This window comes from Rhincodon typus, chromosome 7 (assembly GCF_021869965.1).
Source record: "Rhincodon typus isolate 14 chromosome 7, sRhiTyp1.1, whole genome shotgun sequence".
NCBI lineage: Eukaryota > Metazoa > Chordata > Chondrichthyes > Orectolobiformes > Rhincodontidae > Rhincodon > Rhincodon typus.
Window position 1 is genome coordinate 41,171,483 of NC_063338.1, and position 25,664 is coordinate 41,197,146.

Genomic DNA, 25,664 nt, shown 5'->3' on the forward strand with positions numbered 1-25,664 from the left:
CTAACTCAAATGCAGTATTCAATAACTACTGAATGGTTTGATGAATTCACCTACAGAGTATGCCATTTTGTATTGCACCTGTAAAGACTTTATTCAAGAGATAAAGCTAATCACACCAGCACACACAAACATTTTCAGTTGACTTTTGTAGTAACTCTCCAGTACTAGTGATGAGACTCCTGTGGAATGTAGTCATTTGGTAGCAGAATCAAATGAATAAACCGAGCAATGATTGCCCGATTGTCATTGCTTCTTTTCCCCCTTGTGCATGCTGGTAACATCTCAAACTTTTGTACACAACTTTATTGTGAAATGTTCACAAGCTTTGCAGAGATCACAGTGATTTAAAAAACTGCATTAATCTGGAGGTATAAATTTACATTTGAAAAATCATTTAAATAACAAATATTTAAAAAAGACAAATGGTAAGCGCTTTAAGATATATATTCAACAATCCTTAATTTCCGAGCACATCCAAAGAATATTCTCTAACTGGTGTTAGAACATAGAACATTACAGCGCAGTACAGGCCCTTCGGCCCTCGATGTTGCGCCGACCTGTGAAACCAATCTGAAGCCCAGCTAACCTACGCTATTCCATTATCATCCATATGTTTATCCAATGACCATTTAAATGCCCTTAAAGTTGGCGAATCTACTAATTTTGCAGGCAGGGCATTCCACGCCCTTACTACTCTGAGTAAAGAACCTACCTCTGACATCTGACCTATATCTATCACTCCTCAATCTAAAGCTACGTCCCCTCGTGCTAGCCATCACCATCCGAGGAAAAAGGCTCTCGCTGTCCACCCGATCTAATCCTCTGATCATCTTGCATGTCTCTATTAAGTCACCTCTTAACCTTCTTCTCTCTAACGAAAACAGCCTCAAGTCCCTCAGCCTTTCCTCATACGACCTTCCCTCCATACCAGGCAACATCCTGGTAAATCTCCTGAACACCCTTTCCAATGCTTCCACATCCTTCCTATAATGCGGCGACCAGAACTGTACGCAATACTGCAAGTGCGGCTGCACCAGAGTTTTGTACAGCTGCAACATGACCTCATGGCTCCAAAACTCAATCCCTCTACCAATAAAACCTAACACACCGTACGCCTTCTTAACAACCCTATCAACCTGGGTGGCAACTTTCAGGGATCTATGCACATGGACACAGAGATCTCTCTGCTCATCCACACTACCAAGAATCTTACCATTAGCCCAGTACTCTGTATTCCTGTTACTCCTTCCAAAGTTAATCACCTCACACTTTTCCGCATTAAACTCCATTTGCCACCTCTCAGCCCAACTCTGCAGCTTATCTATGTCCCTCTGTAACATCCTTCCGCACTATCCACAACTCCACCGACTTTAGTGTCATCCGCAAATTTACTAACCCATCCTTCTACACCCTCATCCAGGTCATTTATAAAAATGACAAACAGCAGTGGCCCCAAAACAGATCCGTGCAGTACACCACTAGTAACTGAACTCCAGGATGAACATTTCCCATCAACCACCACCCTCTGTCTTCTTACAGCGAGCCAATTTCTGATCCAAACTGCTAAATCACCCTCAATCCCATGCCTCCATATTTTCTGCAATAGCCAACCATGGGGAACCTTATCAAACGCTTTAGTGAAATCCATATACACCACATCAACCGCTTTACCCTCATCCACCTGTTTGGTCACCTTCTCAAAGAACTCAATAAGGTTTGTGAGGCACGACCTACCCTTCACAAAACCGTGTTGACGATCCCTAATCAAATTATTCCTTTCTAGATGATTATAAATCCGATCTCTTATAATCCTTTCCAACACCTTACCCACAACTGAAGTAAGGCTCACTGGTCTATAATTACCAGGGTTGTCTCTACTCCCCTTCTTGAACAAGGGGACAACATTTGCTATCCTCCAGTTTTCTGGCACTATTCCTGTAGACAATGACGACATAAAGATCAAAGCTAAAGGCTCTGCAATCTCCTCTCTAGCTTCCCAGAGAATCCTAGGATAAATCCCATCCGGCCCAGGGGACTTATCTATTTTCACACTTTCCAGAATTGCTAACACCTCCTCCTTATGAACCTCAATCCCGTCTAGTCTAATAGCCTGTATCTCAGTATTCTCCTCGACAACATTGTCTTTTTCCTGTGTGAATACTGACGAAAAATATTCATTTAGCGCCTCTCCTATCTCTTTGGACTCCACGCACAACTTCCCACTACTATCCTTGACTGGCCCTAATCTTACTCTAGTCATTCTTTTATTCCTGACATACCTATAGAAAGCTTTAGGGTTTTCCTTGATCCTTCCTGCTAAAGACTTCTCATGTCCCCTCCTGGCTCTTCTTAGCTCTCTCTTTAGGTCCTTCCTGGCTAACTTGTAACTCTCAAGCACCCTAACTGAGCCTTCACGCCTCATCTCTACATAAGCCTCCCTCTTCCTCTTGACAAGAGATTCAACTTCTTTAGTAAACCACGGTTCCCTTCCTCGACCACTTCCTCCCTGCCTGACAGGTACATACTTCTGAAGGACACGCAGTAGCTGTTGCTTGAAAAAGCTCCACATTTCAATTGTGCCCAGGCCCTGCAGTTTCCTTCTCCATCCTATGCATCCTAAATTTTGCCTAATCGCCTCATAATTGCCTTTCCCCCAGCTATAACTCTTGCCCTGCGGTATATACCTATCCCTTTCCATCACTAAAGTAAACGTAACCGAATTGTGGTCACTATCACCAAAGTGCTCACCTACCTCCAAATCTAACACCTGGCCTGGTTCATCACCCAGTACCAAATCCAATGTGGCCTCGCCTCCTGTTGGCCTATCTACATACTGTGTCAGGAAACCCTCCTGCACACATTGAACAAAAACTGACCCATCTAAAGTACTCGAACTATAGCGTTTCCAGTCAATATTTGGAAAGTTAAAGTCCCCCATAACAACTACCCTGTTACTTTCGCTCCTATCCAGAATCATCTTTGCAATCTTTTCCTCTACATCTCTGGAATTTTTCGGAGGCCTATAGAAAACTCCCAACAGGGTGACCTCTCCTTTCCTGTTTCTAACCTCAGCCCATACTACCTCAGTAGACAAGACCTCATCAAACGTCCTTTCTGCCACCGTAATACTGTCCTTGACTAACAATGCCACACCTCCCCCTCTTTTACCACCTTCCCTGATCTTACTGAAACATCTAAACCCCGGAACCTGCAACAACCATTCCTGTCCGTGCTCTATCCATGTCTCCGAAATGGCCACAACATCGAAGTCCCAGGTACCAACCCATGCTGCAAGTTCACCCACCTTATTCCGGATGCTCCTGGCGTTGAAGTAGACACACTTCAAACCACCTTCCTCCTGCGACCTTGAAACCTTACTCATGACCTCACTACTCTCAACCTTCTGTACACTGGAGCTACAATTCAGGTTCCCATTCCCCTGCTGAAGTAGTTTAAACCCTCCCGAAGAGCATTAGCAAATTTCCCCCTCAGGATATTGGTACCCCTCTGGTTCAGGTGTAGACCATCCCGTTTGTAGAGGTCCCACCTACCCCAGAATGAGCCCCAATTATCCAGGTATCTGAATTCCTCCCTCCTGCACCATCCCTGTAGCCACGCGTTCAACTGCTCTCTCTCCCCTCACTAGCACGTGGCACGGGTAACAAACCAGAGATAACAACCCTGTTTGTTCTAGCTCTAAGCTTCCACCCTAGCTCCTTCAATTTCTGCCTTACATCCCCATCCCGTTTCCTACCTATGTCGTTGGTGCCTGTGTGGACCACGACTTGGGGATGCTCCCCCTCCCCCTTAAGGATCCCGAAAACACGATCCAAGACATCACGGACCCTGGCACCTGGGCGGCAACACACCAACCGTGAGTCTCTCCTGTTCCCACAGAATCTCCTATCTGTCTCCCTAACTATGGAGTCCCTAATGACTAATGCTCTCCTCCTCTCCCCCCTTCCCTTGTGAGCAACAGGGACAGACTCTGTGCCAGAGACCTGTACCCCATGGCTTACCCCTGGTAAGTCGTCCCTCACAACAGTATCCAAAACGGTATACTTGTTATTGAGAGGAACGGCCACAGGGGACCCCTGCACTGTCTGCCTGTTCCCTTTCCGTCCCCTGACTGTAACCCATCTACCTTTTTCCTGTACCTGAGGTGTGACTACCTCCCTGTAACTCCTCTCAATTACTCCCTCAGCCTCCTGAATGATCCGAAGTTCATCCAGCTCCAGCTCTCTAACACGGTTTCCGAGGAGCTGGAGTTGGGTGCACTTCCCGCAGATGAAGTCAGTGGGGACACTAGTGGTGACCCTTAGCTCCCACATTCTACAGGAGGAGCATGCAACTGCCCTAACATCCATTCCCACTGTTCTGAATTCTGAAAAAACAAAAAAAACTAGTAACCTTACCAAATCGGCGCTCAGAACTTTTTTTTTGGTTAGAGGAGGAGGATGGGTGGGAGACACTACCCAAGTAGTGTTTCGGGTAAAGCAACCGCCCAAATATATAACCTCACTTACTCAGCTGTCCTGTGTCCGTTCCTGCTCAGCTGTTGGATCTGACCTTGGGTCGTTTCAACAGAAGTTCAAATTATAATCAATAAAACCAAGGCAGGATTGCCATAAGCCACTCAGGAGACCTGAAGACAGGTTTTAATGAATTATCATCTATTATTCAAAGAATGTAATATTATTCAATTGGCCTTACATTTTGGGACTGTAAGCTGAAATGCAGAAAGGAGAGCTAAAGCCAATTCATTTTGAACCTACTAAAAGACCCTAACTGGATTTCAGAAGTCAGACTTTTGGCTCTTTCCCTTGTCAAAGTAATCTTTTGAATATTCAACCACACTTTTAGCCCATGTGTGGACCAAAAAGGAACTAAAAAGACCCCCTGACACCTGATGGCATAAATAACACTGTCAAGTGTCACAATATAAGTCAGAGTCACAATGTATAAATGTCAATTTAGGTAGTACAAATTCAAATAATTTGGCAGTACAGAACTCCATTAGTACTGAAAAAGCTTTTCATCTTGCTCTGATCAGAATAATTTGCAAAAAAAACCTAAACAACGTGTAAATCATTGAGACGAATGGCTTACATACACACTGGCACTGAATTTCATATATCACATTACTCATTTTTTGTGACAGGCAGAATGTCATTTTGGCAGCATTCTGTTCGTGGCAAACATGTGTTGCTACTGTATAGTTACAACATGAAACTAGTAGATTCACCTGTTGCTCAAACCTTTGAGCCATCTCATTCTTTGACTGTAACAGGGGGTTGACTAGACACTTTTCAGGACAAAATGCAACTTCAGACACATTGATGAGTTTGCATGACTATATATAAAGTGAGAAATGATCTGATCATAGTAGCCATCCCCACCCCATTGGAACCCCGACCCCCATCCCATTGGATGGCAAATTGGTATCCTCTGGACCAATTGGCTACCTTACTCAAAAGCAAGCTACAACAAAATGCTTGTTGCCTTGTATATGAACAAATTAATTGCTGAGTTATACATGTGCTATGATCTCAGTTCACTTCCTCATTATAAACTGTCCTAGACATACGAAAATGATGTCCCTTCATACCTCATCTGAGCTATGACCTGTTGTACATGAACCAAATGGTTTGGTGAATTCCCTTTAAGTTGCATGGTCACGTTTTGAGAGTCCATGCACACCAATCAGCATTCAACACTGTTACCAGCACTGACTTCTGGTTTCACAAGGTGCTCCCACACACAGACCTTTGAGGTCCATACAGAAGCAAAACAATTAGGGGGAACATACACTGCTACAACTAATTTTGAGCAAGTTTTCCACAGATGGAGATGTTGTTGCCATGGCATTCTTCTTGAGGCACCGCCCTCGCAAACATTGTTGTTGGGTCATATGAGAAACATGCATTCAATGGAATCACCCTCACATATTTCTAACATGTAGATGACACATTTGCTATTTTTGAATCTGTAGTTGCGTGTAAGAAGTTCCTTACAAATCTTAATGTACTCCAGCCGTGCTCAAATTTACAAGATTGCAGTCAAAGGAGCTCTCTTCTCTTCATGTCCTAGTTGAGAAATCAGCAGGGGTTCTCTACTAATGTCCACCTTTTTTTTTTCTTTATTCATTCACAGGATGAGGACGTTGCTGGCTAGGCAGCATTGATTATCCATCCCTAATTGCCCAGAGGGCAGCTAAAAGACAACCACATTACTATGGGTCTGGATTCACATGTAGGCCAGACCAGGTAAGGATGGCAGTTTCCTTCCCTAAAGGACATTAGTGAACCATATGGGTTTTTCTGACAATCTACAATGGATTCACGGTCATGGTTAGATTCTTAATTTCAGATATTTTTATTGAATTTAAATTCCACCACCTGCCATGGCAGGATTTGAACCTGGGTCCCCAGAACACTAACTGGGTCTCTGGATTAATAGTCAAGCGATAATACCACTAGGCTATCGCCTCCCCATTAAAAATCCCCACTGCAAATCTATCTCCACCTGTTCAGTCTACATGTTGGGTTTCCTTCAGATCCACATACTTTAAGATTGACCTGAGTAGCAAACTCAAGTAGGGCCTGGGCTATTTGTTCACTATGCAGACTTGATGCTGAAAAGCCACTCTGCAGGATATTGATTAGTGATTAGATGACTTCACAGGTCTAAGATTTCCATTTATCGTCCTGAAAAACACCTGCACCTCCGATTATCCTGGAAGGGTAAGGTGTCTTAAAAATTTGAGCAATGGGTAAAGCTAACCAACTGACTCTAGTTAGTTTTTTAACATTGCTACCATGCAGTCAAGACAAATTGTGTTCACCACTAACTGATGCTGTAATCAAGCCAAAAAAGCACATTTTGCCAATCACACTAATAAGAATTGTGGTACATGAATTTTAGTGCCAGTGCAATGCCAGCTATGTTAACCATACATCTCAAAGACTAGCAGATCACATCAAACAGCATATCACTTCAGCTGTTCACAAGAAGCAAGATCCTGACCATATGCAAGCAACATGTGCTTGTAAAACTCAAACTGAACAACATCTGCTGAATAATCCTGAGTGCACAAAGAACTGCACAGGCAAATCAACTTTGTATCATGTTTGGCTTGCAATGTTGTGCGCACTAGAAGCTACACATAATAATGCACAGGGCCCTGTTCTCTGCACAGAAAGAGCTTGCACACATGCTGTGCCTATTTCAACTTAAAGTAGGTCAAAAAAATCACACGACACCAGGTTACAGTCCAACAGGTTTATTTGAAGTCACAAGCTCCTTCTTCAGGTGTCAATGAGAGAGATGGCATCAGACACAGAATTTATAAGCAAAATCAAAGGGCCATAGAACAGATGTTCATGTAGTGAACAAACCTAAGATGGCTGTTAAATCTTGAATCAGTTAGAAAGGATTAATATGCATATCCCAGAATTTCTTTCAAGTCACTGCCCCAAGATAACTAAAGACACACACACTCTCTCGCCACCCCTCTCCCTCACATGCATACACACACTCACTCACTCTCTTCTTCACACGCACACACACAAATCTATGGGGTGAATCTGCATTGGCAGATTTGTGATTGCAGATACATTCTATTTTGTTCAAAAAGCACACAATTTTTAAACAGTCAATGTGACATTTATAAATTCCTACCTTGGAAATAAAACCAGTCTGACTCCAAGTTGATACTCAGCCAGATTCTAAACAAGGCTTTGCACCTAAAATGCATTGTCTGACCTGAGATGTTACCTCTGGTATACTATTAAAACTTTAGTTATCACAGGGCAGTGACTTGAAAGAAATTCTAGGATTTGTATATTAATCTTTTCTAACTGATTAACGATTAAACAGCCATTTGAGGTTTGTTCAACTCCACATCGTGGCAACTTAGATTAGGTCACAGCCATTCTCTGGTTTGCTTTTAACAGAAATGCCTGGACCAATCAGGGTCAACTTGCCTAGTTTAATATTTAAGTTTACTGTCAGTCGTTATTAACTGCTACAATTTCCATGGCAGCACTTCCCCTGATGTACATCTGCCAACCAATCAGCAATCTTCTCATTTGGTTTAAATATAATTTGTCCTTTATTTTGAAAACTGTCCTGATGAGTGCAAGGCAAAAATGTTTGACAAAACAGTACTAGATTCTCACTATTACATCCTCGGCTATTGTAAGTCCGAAGAGAAACTAAAATACAAACTTCCAAATAAACATACATCATTGATAATAAAACATCTTTTAGAATTAATATTTGCTTACCAAATTGGAACTGTGCGTTATCCATTAGACGGATTGATGCAGGAGCACATCTCTACAGTGATTAAAATATAAAATAAATTACACATTAGATATTAGAAGCAAAATAAATTAGAAATAATTTTGAGGGGGATGGAACTTATTTGTGTCAAGTTTGCCACAATAGCTTATTATACTTGTCTTAAAAATACAAACTTCGCTTTGAACTCTAATAATTCCTAAAAGTCTTCTTAGTTGAAATCTAGCTTGGTATGATACTGGTAGCAGAGTTCTGAATTTGCTGAGGGTATTGGGAAGTTACAGAAGCCCCAGAACAATGTATCAGTTAACTTTGGAGATGAGAGAAGCACAAACCAAAGTTTCAGCAGCAGATGGATGGACATGTGGGAACAACCAGAGTGACTAAAAAGGCCATATACAAGCATAACGACAGAATGGTGACAGAGGAGGAGACCATTTTGGCCTGTTGTGTGTGTTCGTCTCCTGTACACATGACTCAGCCTGTCCTCTGACTTCATAACCTAACTGTGCAAAACTTATCTTCCAATAATTATCCAATTTTCTTTTTAAAGCCACTATTAAATTCATCTCCACCATACTCAGAACATCTATACCACACCATAAATCATTTGCTGCATAAAGCTTTTATTCATGGTCCTTTTGGTTCTTTTATCAACCACCTTACCACTATATCCCATGGGTAACGACACATCTGCTATATACTCTGCCAAAACCCCATATTGTTTTCAGCATCTTTATAGTATCGTCTCTCTACTTTCTCCTCTCTAAAGAGCTACACACACAATTTTTAGTTTATCATTCCTTGAGGTATTCTCAACTACATTCTACACCTTCTCTAAAACCTTCACCTTCTCTCCTAAAATGTGCAGCCTAGAAATGGACATAATCCTCTAAATGAAGCCAAACCAGTGAAGCATAAGTTCACCATAACATCTGGCTTCAGTACTTCTGCCTCCACTTAAAAACTTCAGGGCTCCATATTTTTCTTGTTTTCCGAACTTGCCTTGTCACTCAATGATGTATATAGACCCTGAGATGCCTCTGTATCGGCACCCTTTCAGAAGTTATTTTGTGCTGTTTGTCATTGTTCTTCCTACCAAAATGAATCAAATCAGAACTCTCTGCCTTAAAATTTAGTCTATCACAGCATACATCTCTCCAGCATTTCTAATTTTATTGCCCAGTATAATAAGATTACTCCTGTTCGGTTCCACTCTCAACTATGTAGCCATGGTACCTACAGGAATGATTTCTCTTTGCCCCAAGACCTCAGTGAAACACCAGTTATGTCTCTTCCTTACCACAGCCCTTTGGCAATGGCATCTGCAGAACTGGAGTCAGCATTCAAACGTACGCTAGTAACTCATAATGCAATCTTTCCACAACATTCCTTGATTTTTCCATTACCTTTCCAATGTTAAGCTGGTTGACCAATATTTACACTTTAAATATTCACAATTTTCCACAGCTGAATAACTGAAAGGCTGAAACCAAACCTATGGCACACGTCATAAACTTCAAAATCTAGATCCTATCACGCTCCACTCACCCAACACGAGTCCTGTTGTCCCAAATTTCCTCTGTATCTCAAGTTTAAGGTAGTCACCATCATCTCCAAATCTTTAATGCCTCAGCTTCACCCTATACCATGAACTTGTAACCCCACACAAGCCTCCATTCCTCCAATTCTAGTCTTCTAAGTCAAGTTAATGCAATGAAAAGTGCAGGTGGGCATGCCAGGAGCAGCACTGGCCCTACTAAACATTAGGTGTTTGCCAGGTGAAGCTACAATACAGGTCTACCTGCTGCTACAAATAGTATGAACAGCAAGTGCTAGACACAGCCAAGCAATTCCACAATCAACAGTTCAGATCTAGGTTCTGCAGTCATGCCACACCTATTTGTGAATGGTGAATGCAATTAAACAACTCACTGGAGGAGACTCCACAGAGACCTGCTTTCTCAACGATGAGGGGAGTCCAGCATATTAGTGCAAAAGACAACACTGAAGTAGCTGCAACGTTCCTCAGTCAAAAACATCAAGCAGATGATCCATCTTGACGTCTACCAGTAGTCCCCAGCATCACAGACGCCAGTCGTCAGCCAATTCAATTCACTGCACATAATGCCAAGAAATGGTTGGAAGTACTGGATGCTGCAAAGACCAAGGGCCTTGACAACATTCCAGTGATAGTGCCGCACCCCTAGCCAAGCTGTTTCAGCTTTGCACCTCTTCTACAAAAGAGGCAGGACAAATCCAACTTGGACAATTACTGCCCCTCAGTCCATCTCAATCATCAGTAAAGTGACAAAGTTTCAACAGTGCTATCAAGCAGTACTCAGCAGTATCCTGCTCAGTGATGCTCAGTTTAGGTTCCACCAGGACCACAACTCCTGACCTCACTGCAGCTTTGTTCCAAACATGGACAAAAGAGTGGATTTCCAGAAGGGAGATGAGAGTAACTGTCGCTCACATTAAGACTGTATTTGACTAAGTGAGACAAAACTGGAAGCAAGAAGAATCGGGGGCAAACACCCCATAAGAGTCATACCTAGTGCCAAGAAAGTGGTTGCTGAAGGTCAATCATCTCAGTTCCAGGCTCTCTCTGCAGGAGTTCCCTAGGCTAGTGTCCTTGGACTGACAATCTTAAGATGGTCATTGATGAAGCAGCTAAAGTGTCAGCAGAAATGAGAATGTTCGCTGATGGTTGCACAATGCTCACTATCATTTGCAAGTCAAGCACTAAAGCAGACCATGTCCAAACGCGGCAGACCTGGACAATATTCAGGCTTGGGCTGACAAGTAGCAAGTAAAATAACGCCACAAGACAGCCAGGCGATGACCATCTCCAATGAGAGGCAATCTAGCCATCGCTGCTTGACATTTAGTGGCATTATCATCGCTGAATCTCCCACTATCAACATCCTGGGGTTACCATTGACCAGAAACTAACTGGACTAGCCACCTAAGTACTGCGGCTACAACAGCAGTTCAGAAACTAGGAATCCTGCAGCATATATTCACCCACTGGCTCCCCAGAGCCTGTCAATCATCTACAAGGTACAAGTTGGGGTTTGATGGAATACTCCCAACTTGCCTACGAATACAGCTCTAACAACAATCAAGAAACTCAACACCATTCAGCATCCAGGACAAGAGATAGTAAGAACTGCAGATGCTGGAGCCAGAGATAACAGTGTGGAGCTGGAGGAATACAGCAGGCCAGGCAGCATCAGGGGAGCAGGAAGGTTTTTCTGAAGAAGGGTCCCAACCTTCCCCTGATGCTGCCTGGCCTGTTGCGCTCCTCCAGCCCCACACTGTATTATCACCATCCAGCTCAAGGCAGTCTGCTTGATTGGCATCTCATTCGCAAATATTTACGCGCTCCACCACCAACCCTCAGTGACATTAGTGTGTACCATCTATAAAACGCACTGTAGAAATTCTCCAAGGCTTCTTTAATTATTTACTTTAACTATAACTATTACCATCTAAAATTACAAGGGAAGCAACATACATGGAACCAGTAAGATCCCCCCAATGCCACTCACCATCCTGATCTGGAAATATTTCACCATTTCTCCAATGCTGTTGGGTGAAAGTACTGGAATTCATTCCCTAATGGTATTGTGTAGCTACCCACAGCAAATGGACTGCAGCAATTCAACGCAGCAGCTCACCACCACTTTCTCAAGGGCATCTAGAATTGACAGTAAATGCTGGCCAAGCCAGCAACACACTCATCCAATGAATGAACGAAAAATATCAAAACTAGAATGATCTTCACACTCTTGCCTATCAAAAATGCAATAAAATGGACAAATAAAGTTATATTACATCAACCTTTATCAACTCGTATCATGGAACGCCCTCAAAGCACTTACCCCTAATTCTATCAATAAAATGCTTTGGGATTTATATGACAAAAGAGCAATGTAAAGGCAATTTATTGCTAAAAGAAGGAACATAACATCCAATTTCAGATTAACCTTGGCATGGTGAGGTATGGGAGACAGTACTGAATAAATACTTTCACAGGCACAGCAAAAATGCAACATAAATATGCGTGACTAACATTGTATAGCTTGCACAAAGGAATAAAGAAAAATGAATTTATGGGTGAGCATGACATCATCTTTTAAGCCTGATTTAATAACTACCTCCAAATGGGAGTTTGAATGCAACTAGACTATCTCCTGTTGTGGACAAGATTGTCTTCAGCATAACAGTTAAATTTTACAGTTACACAAACCATGAAACAATTCATGACATTGTCACATGGTACAGTTAGAAACAATATGAATTGGTTGCTCTCACGGCCACTGCGCATGTTAAATTAAGAATTTCTGCTTTTGGTTGCTAAATAGCATGATTTCTAATCGCTGAAAACTGAACTGCATTGCAGTTGCCGGAGAATCAGCTATTTGGTACTGGACACAAACATAGCCTGTGTGTTAGAAAGGCCATTCAACAGCCATAAATGCAAGAATGAAGTGACTATAATTACCTGCCGTGCTACCTCTCGTAAACAGGCTACACCACGCTCAAAGTCCGGAAACACTATTGAGCCATATTTCTGATATTCGGGCAAGGACCTGATCTTTATTGTGACCTCCGTGACTACACCAAGTGTTCCTGAAATGACAGAAAACAAATCTGAAAAAGTTGAAAATAGACTGGAATTGCAATTTTTCAGCAGTTAAAAGAACTTTCACATCATCCTCCAAATCAGTCAGCTCTAAAATAAATGTACTGTTCCTCTTTCTGGTTTAAGTCATATAGGATATAAAATATCCCTGTATGTAATTCGTTAACTGACTCAGAATACTTGAGCGCTTTGTCTATTAAAACAGATGATTTTAAAATAATTGATATACATTCATTAGCATAAAATGAATAGAATTAAACATGTTAGCATTTAAACTTGCATAATAAAACTAGTCTTTTGGAATAATTTAGTATTCAATGCTTATGAAAGTTAAGTATTATGTCACAACACAAGCATATTGTCTTCTACTGCACAATGCCATGCCAGAACCCTAACTGCTAAATTGTAGATTCAAAAAGATGACAACTTCCCTCGAATATATTTAAAAAAAACAGATTTGAGTGAATAAAAAGGAAGACACATGGATGTGTTTGTATGGAAAACCGCACTGTCAGAACAGACATAGACAGAGAAAATGGTAGAATACAGTCCATACAGAAAATACAATGCAAGAAGGAATAATCAGCATAACTAAAATTCCACTTCTGGTCAAGATGGCAGCACAGTAGGACGCCCCAACCGAAGCTTCTCCGCTCCTTCAGTATCCTTCTCCTTTCTCCTGACTTTGGTCTCTCAGTGAGTCTCGGCCTGGTCTCTCGGCGGCTCCTGGTGGGTCCTGGCCTGGTCTCTCGGCGGCATGGTGGCTCTTATCTGGTCTCTCAGCGGCTCTTGGCAGTGTCTTGGCTTGATGTGCAAATGGATCCTGCCCAGGTGTATTCCTGAGGCACTGGGGGAGATTGGAGAGGCGGCAGGTTCAGCAGCAGCGATGTCGAAAACAACAGAGTGAGATAAGCGGAGGACACATCCAAGTCTGTTGAACTTTTAAATTATTCTTTTATTTTCGTAGTTTAAACTACAAAAGATATTGATGTAAACTATTACCTATTTCTTTATTTTTCTACTATCCTTTGAAGTAATGCTTAACGTTTTAAACACGCTTTTCTCTTACTACTTTGTACCTAGGTAGCTAAAATTGTGCCAAGTGCAGCAACATTGTACACTTTCCACTGTAATCCTGTACTTCGGTACTTGAGTAGATGTGACAAATTCTAAAATCTAAAACGATGGTCTTCTTGTAGTTGATAACCCAAGGTCAGAAATGGAGACAGAGATCAAGGAAGGACAGATTAAGAGAGATGGGTGGGAATTGGAAACAAAGTCAATAAAATACTTCATTTCATGGTGAGAGCAAAAAGCAATAACTGTTATAGGCATCACCAATTTTAAAATACTGTATACAATTCTGGATGTCCTTCTCTCGGAGAGATATTGTCAAATTTGAGAGGGTGCAGAAAAGATTTACAAGAATCTTGCCAGGACTGGAGGGTTTGAGTTACAGGAAGAGGATGAATAGGCTGGGGTTATTTTCGCTGGAGCTTTGGAGGCTGAGGGGTGACCTGATCGAAGTTTATAAAACCATGGATAGGATGAATAGCCAAGGTCTTTTTCCCCCCCAAGGTGGGAAAGTCCAAAACTACAGAACATAGATTTAAGATGAGAGGGGTAAGATCAAAAGGATCTGAGGGGTAACTTTTTTCCATGCAGAGGGTGGTGCATGTATGGAACAAGCTGCCAGAGGTGGTGGTGGAAGTGGGTATAATTACAACATTTAAAAGGCATGTGGATGGGTACATGAATAGGAATAGTTTAGAGGGAAATGGGCCAAACGCTGGCAAATGGGACGAGGTCAGATTGGGACATCTAGACGGCACAGATGTGTTGGTCTATTTCTGTGCTGTGAGACTCTATGGCTCTATAAAAGAGATGAGGCAAGGGCTCTGAGTAGGTGGGGATAAAAATTTCTTCCACATACTGACAAAAAAGGCAAGCATAGGTAGAAACCCATTAGAAACCTGTGTCGACATCCATAGCAATACATTTCATTTGAAGGTAGCAAATGGTGCTCAAATGAAGTTGTCAAAGACACACCCTGTTGGGCAACGGTGATGCACAGAGATTGCACATGCATGTATACCCACAACGTTAACTGCTCCTTTCCTCCAGATGCAGCCCGGCTTGCTTTGTTCTTCCAGCCTCCTGTTTGTCTACCATGGTGAAGAGGAAATGGTTAGGGCTAGAAAAATTTAAACACGAGTCAATGTTGGGTACTGGAAGAGTCACGGATACAGGCAGGGAGAGAAAATACGAGTTGGGATAAAATAAGACACATTAATTGGGGCAGCAACAAGCTGAACAATAGGTAAACGAAGGCAGTCCTGTTTATACATTTTCAGCAGGAAGTAAAAGCAACCCGTTCATGGTTAGGGAATTGAGAGGCTGAAAGCTATGGAGGAAATATCATTATTAACCGTCACTTTTTGGGACTACTGCCTATTTAGAGCACACAGTCAATGTACAATGTTTGCTACTTACCTATTTCAAAAAGCAGATTAAAATTAAATTTTTAAGCAAATGTCCACATCTCTATTGCAACGTTAAAAAGATGAAAGACATTGAAATGTATCTGCATCAATTGGTCATGTCTCGGTTCATGGTAGGTTGAACCAGATGGTTGGTATTTTCAAGAAACTGAACTAAATCAGCTCTTCATTAAATAACTGGCATCCAAAACTTGCACAGGACTGTAGTAGTTAGGAGCCAACATAAGTTTTTTTGACTTCGAAGCCTGTGTTTCCACATTTCCTCAAAAATTAGTTCCACATTCTTTCAAATAAATTTTGCTTTGGCATTGCTGACTGGTTTTGGGTCAAATTAACATTGACACTAGTTTGACTGCAACACTTGTTCTCTGCAAAGCCACAAACTAAAAGTTGAAATCGTTGGCAGCAGATCAAGTAACCTAAACTATCAAAGTGAAGAGGTTGGGCTACATTGTTAAAAACTGTTTTTTTGTGCAAAAGCATCCTCCTAATCTCTAGTTACATCTTTAACACAAATAGGCCCAACAAGCCTAGTCCACTGCTTAGGCAGCTCAAGCCTCCTGCCACCTTAATTCATCTCACCCTATCAACATATCCTTCTGCTCCTTTACCCACACGTACTTATATACAGAGTCAGAGTCTCACAGCACAAAAACAGACCCTTTGGTCCAACTCATCCATGCCAACCAGGTTTCCCAAACTAAACTAGTCCTATTTGCCTGTAACAACAAGGTGCAGAGCTGGATGAACACAGCAGGCCAAGCAGCATCGTAGGAGCAAAAAGGCTGACATTTCGGGCCTAGACCCTTCATCACCCGTGTTTGGCCCATATCCCTCTAAATCCTTCCTCTTCATGTACTTGACCAAATGTCTTTTATCGGTTGTACCTGTACCTATCTACCCCTTCCTCTGGAAGTTCATTCCACACATGAACCACACTGTGTAAAAAAATAGTTGCCCCTTTGGTCCCTTTCCTCTCTCACATTAAATCTATGCCCTCTAGTTTGGAACTCCCCTATCCCAGGGAAAAGACCTTTGCTATTCACTTTATCTCAGCCCCTATGATTTTATAAACCTCTAAGGTCATCTGTCAACGTCCCACACTCCAAGCAAAAAGTCCCAGCCTATCAATCTTCTTCTGATAACTCAAACCCTCCAGTCCTGGTAACATGCTTGTAAATCTTTTCTGCACCCTTTCCAATTTAATATCCTTCCTCTAGCAGTGTGACCAGAACTGTATACAATACTCTCAAAGCGGCCTCACCAACATTCTCTATTTAGTTTTTCCTGACTGTATTACAACTGAAAACTTAGACAAAATATGATAAAACTGCAATGGTACCTTCAGATCCCATAATGAAGTGGTAAATGTCAGGGCCTGTGGACATTCTTGGACCTTGACAACTTTTTTCTACTATGCCTCTTGGCGTAACCATTTTTATGTACACCACCTATTAAAACAATGAAAGTCTCAAATTATTTGCATTACCACACCTGTGAAAAAATACAAGTTGGACATTTTACACAAGGATCATTGCTTGCACTCAGCAGAACAAGTGCAAAAATCTAAATGATTACACCAATTCATACCAGTGGAAATAAGGGAAGCTGAAAATTTGCCAAATGACCTATTGGCTATTGCATTGTCATAGTTAAAGCAACATGTAATTACATGCTCCCTCTGCTTCCAGGTAGTTCAAAAGTCTCAAGACTTGAAGATATCCCTTTTGCTTGCAGAAGAACAGGTCCTGACATATGCATGCATGTTACTTCCTGCAAGCGGATTATCTTAAATTGCTTGTTAGTTTGGCTATCAGCAGACTCAATTGGTCAGCAAGTACTGCCCAATTTCTGAAGCACATTCACCAATTGATATTTTGTTGAGTTTTGCTAGCATAGGTTGGTGAAGTATAGTTTGTATTATAAAGAACTGTTGCTTATTTCATGGTCATACCTCAACCAGAGGTGATTGTCAGGCTGTTGTGGAGGAGTGGATAATCTCCATAAATCTGAGCCAGAAGACCTAGCTTCAAGTCCCACCTGCTCCAGAGCTATGTCGAACATCTCTAAATAGGTTGATGAGAAAATATCTCAACCACAGTCAGCTCGCCAAACAATCAGTATCCTCTTTCTCCTTTGTAATGAATTGTTTTGATTGTTTAAAACTTGGCATTTGTGTGTTTGACCTGATGAGTGCAAGACAACATTTCAGCAATATGTTGCTCCTCTTATTAATATTGAAGTCTTGTGCTACCAAGTAACAATTCAGAATCAAGTTTCTTTTCGATTTGTTGACAAGGATATTTTAAAAAGATTTATTCAGCTTTTTTTTTTGTTGCCAGACCTGTTCGATTTTTTCTTTAAGTCAAAGCATGGAGCTAATCAATTGAGATTTGGAGCCACCATTTGGAAACATCCGAACATGGAAAAGCCATCATTCTCTGGAACTGGATTACTTTTCTGAACAAGACATCAATCACTATTTTTTCATCATTACTGGGCCAAAATGCTGCAACATGTTCTCTCAATGGCATTGCGTAGCATTAGCAGCATAAAGACTGAAGTGGTCTATGGACCCGTCTTGGCAAATGGAGATAGGTATTAAATGCAGTTCCCAGGTAACTAATGAAATTTTTGAGGCTCTGCTGATTACACTGAATCCAAACAAATGCAAGTAAATGCATGTTTTCAAATACTTACCAGATCTTCAATGTTACCGTAGATATTTTTCTTCATGCCTGAAGCCCTTGTAGCAACCCAGCCTCCAAGGCTGCTGAACTCCATTGAATCTGGTTCATGTCCTGTACAGTAGCCATGTTCACTAAGCTTCAACAAAAAAGAATTATCAGAATTTCAAAAATAAGACCAAAGAAACATATCTTTCAAGTTATGCTACTTAGAGACGATTTTAATATATGTAGTGATGAACATTATCTTCTTTATTGTTTCTATAAGCCAGAAGTCACACAACACCAGGTAATAGTGAAAAAGGGTCTAGACCCGAAATGTCAGCTTTCCCACTCCTCTGATGCTGCTTGGCCTACTTTGTTCATCCAGCTCTACACCTTGTTGTCTCAGGTAATAGTCCAACAGGTTTATTTGAAATCACAAGCTTTTGGAGTGCTGCTCCTCTGCAAGGTGAAGAACTCCTCCATTCTTGTGATTTCAAATAAACCTGTTGGACCATAACCTGGTGTCATGTGACTTCTGGCTTTATCCACCCCAGTCCAACACTGGCATCTCCACATCTTGTTTCTACAAGAGAATAGAAGAGTACAGCAATAGAAATCTGTTGCAAATTAGCCAATCAATTATTCAAATAAAAACCAAAAGAATTACAGACGCTGTAAACCAGATACAAAAACAGAAGTTGCTGGAAAAGCTCAGCAGGTCTGGCAGCAGTGAACAGTTATTGTTTTGGGTACAGTGACCCTTTCTCAGAGCAATTATTCAAATGTTTGTTTTCAAAAAATAAGTCCTTCCAATGATTCTGTTATTTAGCATTCCAACCATGAAATGTCCAGAATCTGTCATTGAATATTACACTAGAGTTTCATTACCAAGAAAATGGCTGCTTTCTGAAACCGCTAGATCCAACTCAAGTCTGTAGATCACTGAAAAAGACATGTTGTCAAGTTTTTCACCTTGCACTCATTTGGACAAATGTAACAAATGGACAATGCAAATGCTAAACTTCAAACTACTCAACTTATGTCAAGGAAAAAGGAGTGCTGATTAGTTGGCAATTTGACAGATTATCAGCATTGTTGCCATGAAAAAAGCAACAAGCAACTACAAGCTTCTTAGGCTTCTGGGTAATTCAGAAAGTGTGGGAGGATTAAACATATTACTCTTATTTGCAGAAATCTGACCCTTGCATATTAATGAATGTCATTTCCAGCAACTGTAAAAGAATCATTTTACGAACTTGACTGATTATCTTAAATTGGCTGGTGCAGAGTTACAGTAGATTTTTTTGGTCCATGCAGACTCAATGGGTCAAATAGCTTCTTCTGTACTGTATGATTCTACGGCTGTTCATTGGAGTACTTGAGATGGTTCGACAAGTGCTACCCAACCACAGAATCACGTTCACTGTAGATGATTCATTTTTTAGTTTGCAAGTGTGTTCTGGTTTAGTATGGTCTATACTCTGCATGGAGCTGAATAAATATTGTTCTTTGATTCCCCCAGCCAATCAATGGGATGTATAGCCTACATACCCAGCAATACACCAGCAGTGAAATTCATACACAATGTTTAACATGTGGCTGGTACAGCATCTTCTTGGAATTGAGGCAGATCCCTCTCAGTGGTAGCAGTGTGGAACAGCTTACTTAACTGTTATTGACACTTTTGAATTTGGTTGAAAGTACTGACTTCTCCACTTCTACCTACCAAAAGCCTACCTTCCCTGGTCGAAACACATTTGGGATTCATATAGCTCAAAAGACTGGCCTCAACAGCGAACATAAATAAGGCTTTAGCCATTTGCTCACCAAGTGAGCTTGGTGCAGAGAGAATGTGCACTGAAACTATCTGATGGGTCAGAGCTTTGCTAATCAGATCATTGTGCACTGCCTATCATATGAACTCACAAATGGGCTAAAGCCCACTTCTTTCAAACCTGTGTGTCCAGTCTACACCTCATTACCCTGGAAAGTGCATCCCAAAACAGTTCACTCTTTAAGCAAGCCATTTCACACTCCTATTATGCACTGTCAATACAAGCGGTATTTTCCACTAATGAGATGCTGCTTTCAATTCAATAAAAACGTGCTGTCGACCAAACAAATTCTTGCAAGATTTGGCTTAATTAAGTGCCAGATACATAAGGTGTCCCTCAATAATTGGAGACTGAATTAAACAACTTATCATTCTGGCTGCTTGTAATAGACAACATACAGTCCGTATTCAAATTAGCCCATCCTTGCCAAACTAAAAACATGTTAGACTTGATTTCACTATTAGGCAGGACTTGTTAAACAATCCTGAATCCACCAATAACCTATTTAAGGTAATCACTCAAATTTGTATCATGGCCCATTTATGCTTGCTGGAAACGACGTACATTTATACATAGGTGGCTGTTCTCTGCAAATAAAATGAATACGCTCATGCCTTGCACCTCCCAGAATTATCTGGGAACTTGGGAAGGCTCTAGTTTCCCACTACTTTCTCTTTGTAACACATTGGCCAATATGAGTTCACTTGCCAAAACATTCAGCACCTCCTTTCTCCTATAACGTTCGTTAAGATTTTTTTTAAAAATGGCATTCTTTCATTTGTCCTGGTAAGTGCAACAGCACCTTCAGTAACACATTTCTCTTTTCAACGACACAAAAGTTTCACAAAGCAGCTGCTTTCAAAACAGAACTGAGAGCTTTAAGGATTATCTAACTTCAGAAGTTCAATGATTTCCATATTGGGATACTTCATGTACTTGACTCATAAAACTCAATAATTATAGGTAATGATTAGCATTTCATAGTCACCATGAAGTTATTGCCAATTGAAAACATTTACCCAGGATATTTGGGAACAAAAGCACTGTCAATAACAATGTTCAATTGCCAGATAATTTAATCTGATTAGTTCACCTTAAGTATGAATTATATACATGACATGTATAAACCCAGGTCTCTCACTTGGGAACATTTTTGAAATAGCCATAAACAAAGTCTAAAAAAATGTTCAGAATCAGACAAAATTGGTCTTATTTAACTATTTTGCACTGAATTTATAAATGAGTTATTCCACACTGACTTCATTTTGATGGTCAATGTTTTAAGTCTAAATAAAAGTAATTATAAACATACGAAGAGAGTTGGCTTAAGCAGAAGAGGAACATCAGTTATAAAAGATGACCGTAAACAAGCAGTGACAGACACGTTATTTAATAACTTTCAAAGATACATTCCATGAACATAAATGCTCAAAAAAGGGTGCACCTTTCCAGCTAACTAAGGAAGTTAAGAATATTACCAAATTGAAGGTAAAGATGTACAGTGCTGCAAAGATGACTGGTAGGTCACAAAACTGGGAAAGTTTTAGAAATCAAAGAGCAATGAATAGAATATTAAACAGGAAGAAATTAGAGTGAGAGATACAACTAAGAAGGAACAAATACATGCAGTAAAAAGAGCAGCTAAATCAAGTGTTCATTCTTTGAAGGTGAGCCTATGTAATTAATAATTGGAAACAAAGAAATGGTAAAATCACGCAATTTTTTTTTTCTGAGTCTTCATAATAGAAGACAACTACAGCATACTTACATGGGAGGAAAATCAATAGGCAAAAGGCAGGAAGGAACTTAAAGCAATCACTATTTTGGCAGATGGAACATGATGTGGGGAAACATAAGGTTATGCATTTTGGCAGGAAGAATAGAGGAGCAGAATATTAATTAATGGAGAAATACTGCAGAAAGCCTCAAAACAGACAGATTTGGGAATCCTCATCCATGAATCATAATAAGTTAGAATCCAGGTTCAGCAGGTTATATGAAAGAGAATGGAATATAAAAGTAGGAGGATTTGCTAAAACTGTAAAAGGCACGATGTGACAGCTGGAATACTGAACAGTTTTGGGCCCCTTATCTAAGAAAAGATATACTGGCATTGGAGGCAGCCCAAAGAAGGTTCACTAGGCCGATGTCAGATATGGAGGGGGTATCTAATGAGAGGTTGAGTTGGTTGGACTGTATTTGTTGGAATAAAGAATGACAGGCAACCTTATTGGAACATACAAAATTCTTAGAGGACTGGGTGGGTTAGATGCCGAGAGGAAATAATGGCCAAGTGGTATTATCACAGAACTATTAGTCCAGAGACCCAGGTAAATGTTCTGGAGACTGGAGTTTGAATTCTGCTAGAAAATAGTGAAATCTGAACTCAATAAAAATCTGGAATCAAGAGTCTAATGATGAACATGGTCAGAAAAACCCATCTGGTGCACTAACATCCTTTAGGGAAGGAAACTGGCATTCTTAGTGTGGCCTACACATGAGCCCAGATGCAGTGATATGGTTGACTCTTAACGGCAATTAGAATGGCCAATAATTACTAGCCTAGCTGGTATGAATGCATTTAAAAATGTGGAAAGGTTGTTTGTCTTTGTGGGAGAGCTGAGGGCATAATCTTAGAATAAGAAGTTGATTTTGTTTTAAAACAGAGATAAAGAATAATTTGTGAATCTGTGGAATTCTTCATCAGAATGCCAAGTCTGGGTCAATAAATTTATTCAATACTGAACATAAATTTTTAAATCAAGGGAATCAAGGGTAATGGGAAAAGGTGGGAAAATGGAGTTGAGGATTATCAGATCAGCTATTTCTCATTGAATGGCGGAGCAGACTCAATTCTGCTCCCACGCCTTAAGGTCTTGCTATCCCAAGAGAAAATGTATTAGGAAAATGAATAAGACTGACAAGTTCCCTGGACCTAATGGCCTGATTCCTGGGTCTTAAAAGGAGTGGCTGCAGAGATGGTGGATGCATTCGGTCTAATTATTTAAAAATTTCACTAGGTTCTAGCAAGATCCCAGTAGATTGAAAAACCCTAAACATTACACCTGTATTCAAGAAATGAGGCAGACAAAATAGGAGAATCATTAGCCAGCTAACATTCATTTATATTGGGAAAATGTTTGTGTTCATTCTAATAGTAGTAGTAGGGAGACATTTGGAAAATTACAGAATCAGACAGTCAACATGTCTTTGTGAAACATATGATTTAGGATAAGTCAGCTATTCAGCCGTTCAAAGTCATAGCTGATATGTTTATGTTCTGAGATCCACATTCCCCTCTAATAATCTTTGATTCCAGTGCCTAACAAAAATCCATCTACCTCTTCCTTCAATATATTCAACGTCCCTGCCTCCACCACGTTCTGAGGAAGTGTTCTCAAGTCTCACAACTGATGAGGAATAAAATGTCCCTATCAGTCCTAAAATGGCAACCCCTAGTTTCAAAACAACGTCCCTTATTTTAACACACCAACACACCCACATCCACTTTGCAAAGATCAGTTAAGATCATATATATTAAAGCCCCTAAATGGGGGTTCTGTAAAATATTAGCATACAAAATTAATATAATGTCAGTGAAAAGGCATGGTACTGTATGTTCTCATTGGAAGAACTGGCAAAACTCCAACGTTTTAAATTAAAATTAATAATGCCAAGCTCGGAGGTTGTTACTTTATCATCTCACTCCTAAATAAAAGTTGTCATCAATGGGAAACAAAATGAAATTTATATTCAGAATATGATGGGTTTACATCATAGAGCTATAGCTTAATCGGTATTGTAGCAAGGTAGCATTCACTAAGCATCTATTTATAAATATTATCAGGTTCACAGCACCATTCGCTGGAAATCCCTTAACAGCACAAATACAAAAACAATGCATGCAAAAAGGTAATTATGCCAGATGTACATGGCTCTCCCATTTAAAACTGTATCAGCAATATTACATCACATGAAGATAACTTAGCAATGCTTGCTCTGAACTGCAAAATCTCCCAAACTATTTACAGGAGAAATATTTAGAAGAAAATAGACCTTGAAATTACTTTGCACGTTACATTTTACAAACAGAATATAGATTTGTTACGGCAAGTGGAAAAAATCATCTGTGAACTGCCTATAGTAAAACCCCTTAAGAAATGATACATCTTGGAACCATCTGGCAGGAATACACTGGTCCTTTGTGGAACACATGAACATCTATTTGAGATGCAGCACATGCATTCTGGCTCATCAACTGATTACTAATGTCTAATTTTCAGAATTTACTTTGTTGTTCCATCTGCTCAACACCTGAGTTTAATAACCTCAAACAAAAAGGAACACTTCAGCATTTCCACAAAGGCTGTTTAAAAATCTGTGTGCCTTGTCAATGCTTGCATTCTGAAAATGTTTATACTAAGATTCTAAGATTGTAAATACTAAGATTTACAATTCACTCAGTATTAAACACAAGGTGCACTATATATGAGTATTTATTTCACATCAATGTATGCCTTAGAAATATAATGTTGCATAGGAAAAATCTTCAAGTAATTGGTAACCAATTGGTCTTGAACAGTTTAATAGTATAGTTTGTCATCTCAAAATTAATTGGATGCCTAATCAAAACTCAAGCTCAAAATGCTTAGAGTCATTTTTCCAAATGTTGTGCCACTTTTATTTAGTAAAATAAGAAACACAAATGTAATGTTGGAACTCAATCCATAATCAAATTGGAAAAGTTGTACAATGCAGTTGCACAATACAAAGAACATTCAAATTTAATAGAAGTATTTACTATTTATAGTTCAAGGACTACAGAATCTTTCATTAATTTAGGGCTTTCCAAATTTAAATACTGCATTTCAAGGTTTCAAAAATTATAGAAGAGTTTGCTTAAATATAAGATGGCCATAATTTACAAATTTATCATACCTTTAACACAAAAAGTTGCCTCAAACATTAATGGTACTAGATCCAGAGGTGATGCTGTAAGCCTATGAAATTTAATCAACTGAACTCAAATCAATTTAACTGTTATACTTGAGCTTGACCACAGTGTGGTGCTACAACAGTGCATCTTGGCAAGAATGGAGCAGTCTTCCGAAAAGCAAATTCAATGTTCCGAACTAGAGCACAAAAAAATCTGTTCTCATACTGCTTTCACGTTTGCCAATCCATTTCAGTTTAGAATATTGCTTCACTTTTGCATCTCCTCTCTCCAGTATTCCAATGTCTTCCCTGGTTACTGGATGCTGACAGCGTCACGTGGCACTGCTGACTGCTTATCAAACCCGCTAAATGACATATTACTGCCCGATTCGTCAGATTTATTCGTCACCCAGTTGCTACTAGTGCTACCCCTAAATAGCCCTGTAGCAATTGTCAGTGTTCCTGCACGCATCTCATGTCAATAAGATAGCTATTTGTAAATAGTTTTACTTAATGAAGCCCGAAATTTAATTTACTAACTATTTAATTCACCATCCCACACTCCATTTAAAAAGTATCCAATTTGGAATTAATATAGTTTGAAACTCAGGCCTTTGTTTAAAATGGTATGTCAGGGTCTTTACAAGTTAATATATGCACATCTTTATTTAGTTAGACTAATCAACTTCCCAAAGAATTTAATATATTTAGCTACACTAGTGCCAACCAATTTATTTCATGTGGTTTTGGCACCATTCTATATATA

At 40.1% G+C, this 25,664-nt stretch overlaps 1 protein-coding gene across 1 annotated transcript in view; it reads right to left on the minus strand.

Annotated features, from left to right (window-relative positions):
* The window catches only part of agps (alkylglycerone phosphate synthase), a 198,260-nt gene that overhangs the window by 40,987 nt on the left and 131,609 nt on the right, over nt 1-25,664 (minus strand). The window contains exons 8-11 of the mRNA XM_048598842.1: nt 18,157-18,282; nt 16,799-16,907; nt 12,815-12,942; nt 8,289-8,340 (exon numbers count right to left, since the gene is read on the minus strand). Of these exons, the coding sequence (XP_048454799.1) occupies nt 8,289-8,340; nt 12,815-12,942; nt 16,799-16,907; nt 18,157-18,282 (415 nt within the window). The remainder of the gene's footprint in view (nt 1-8,288; nt 8,341-12,814; nt 12,943-16,798; nt 16,908-18,156; nt 18,283-25,664) is intronic.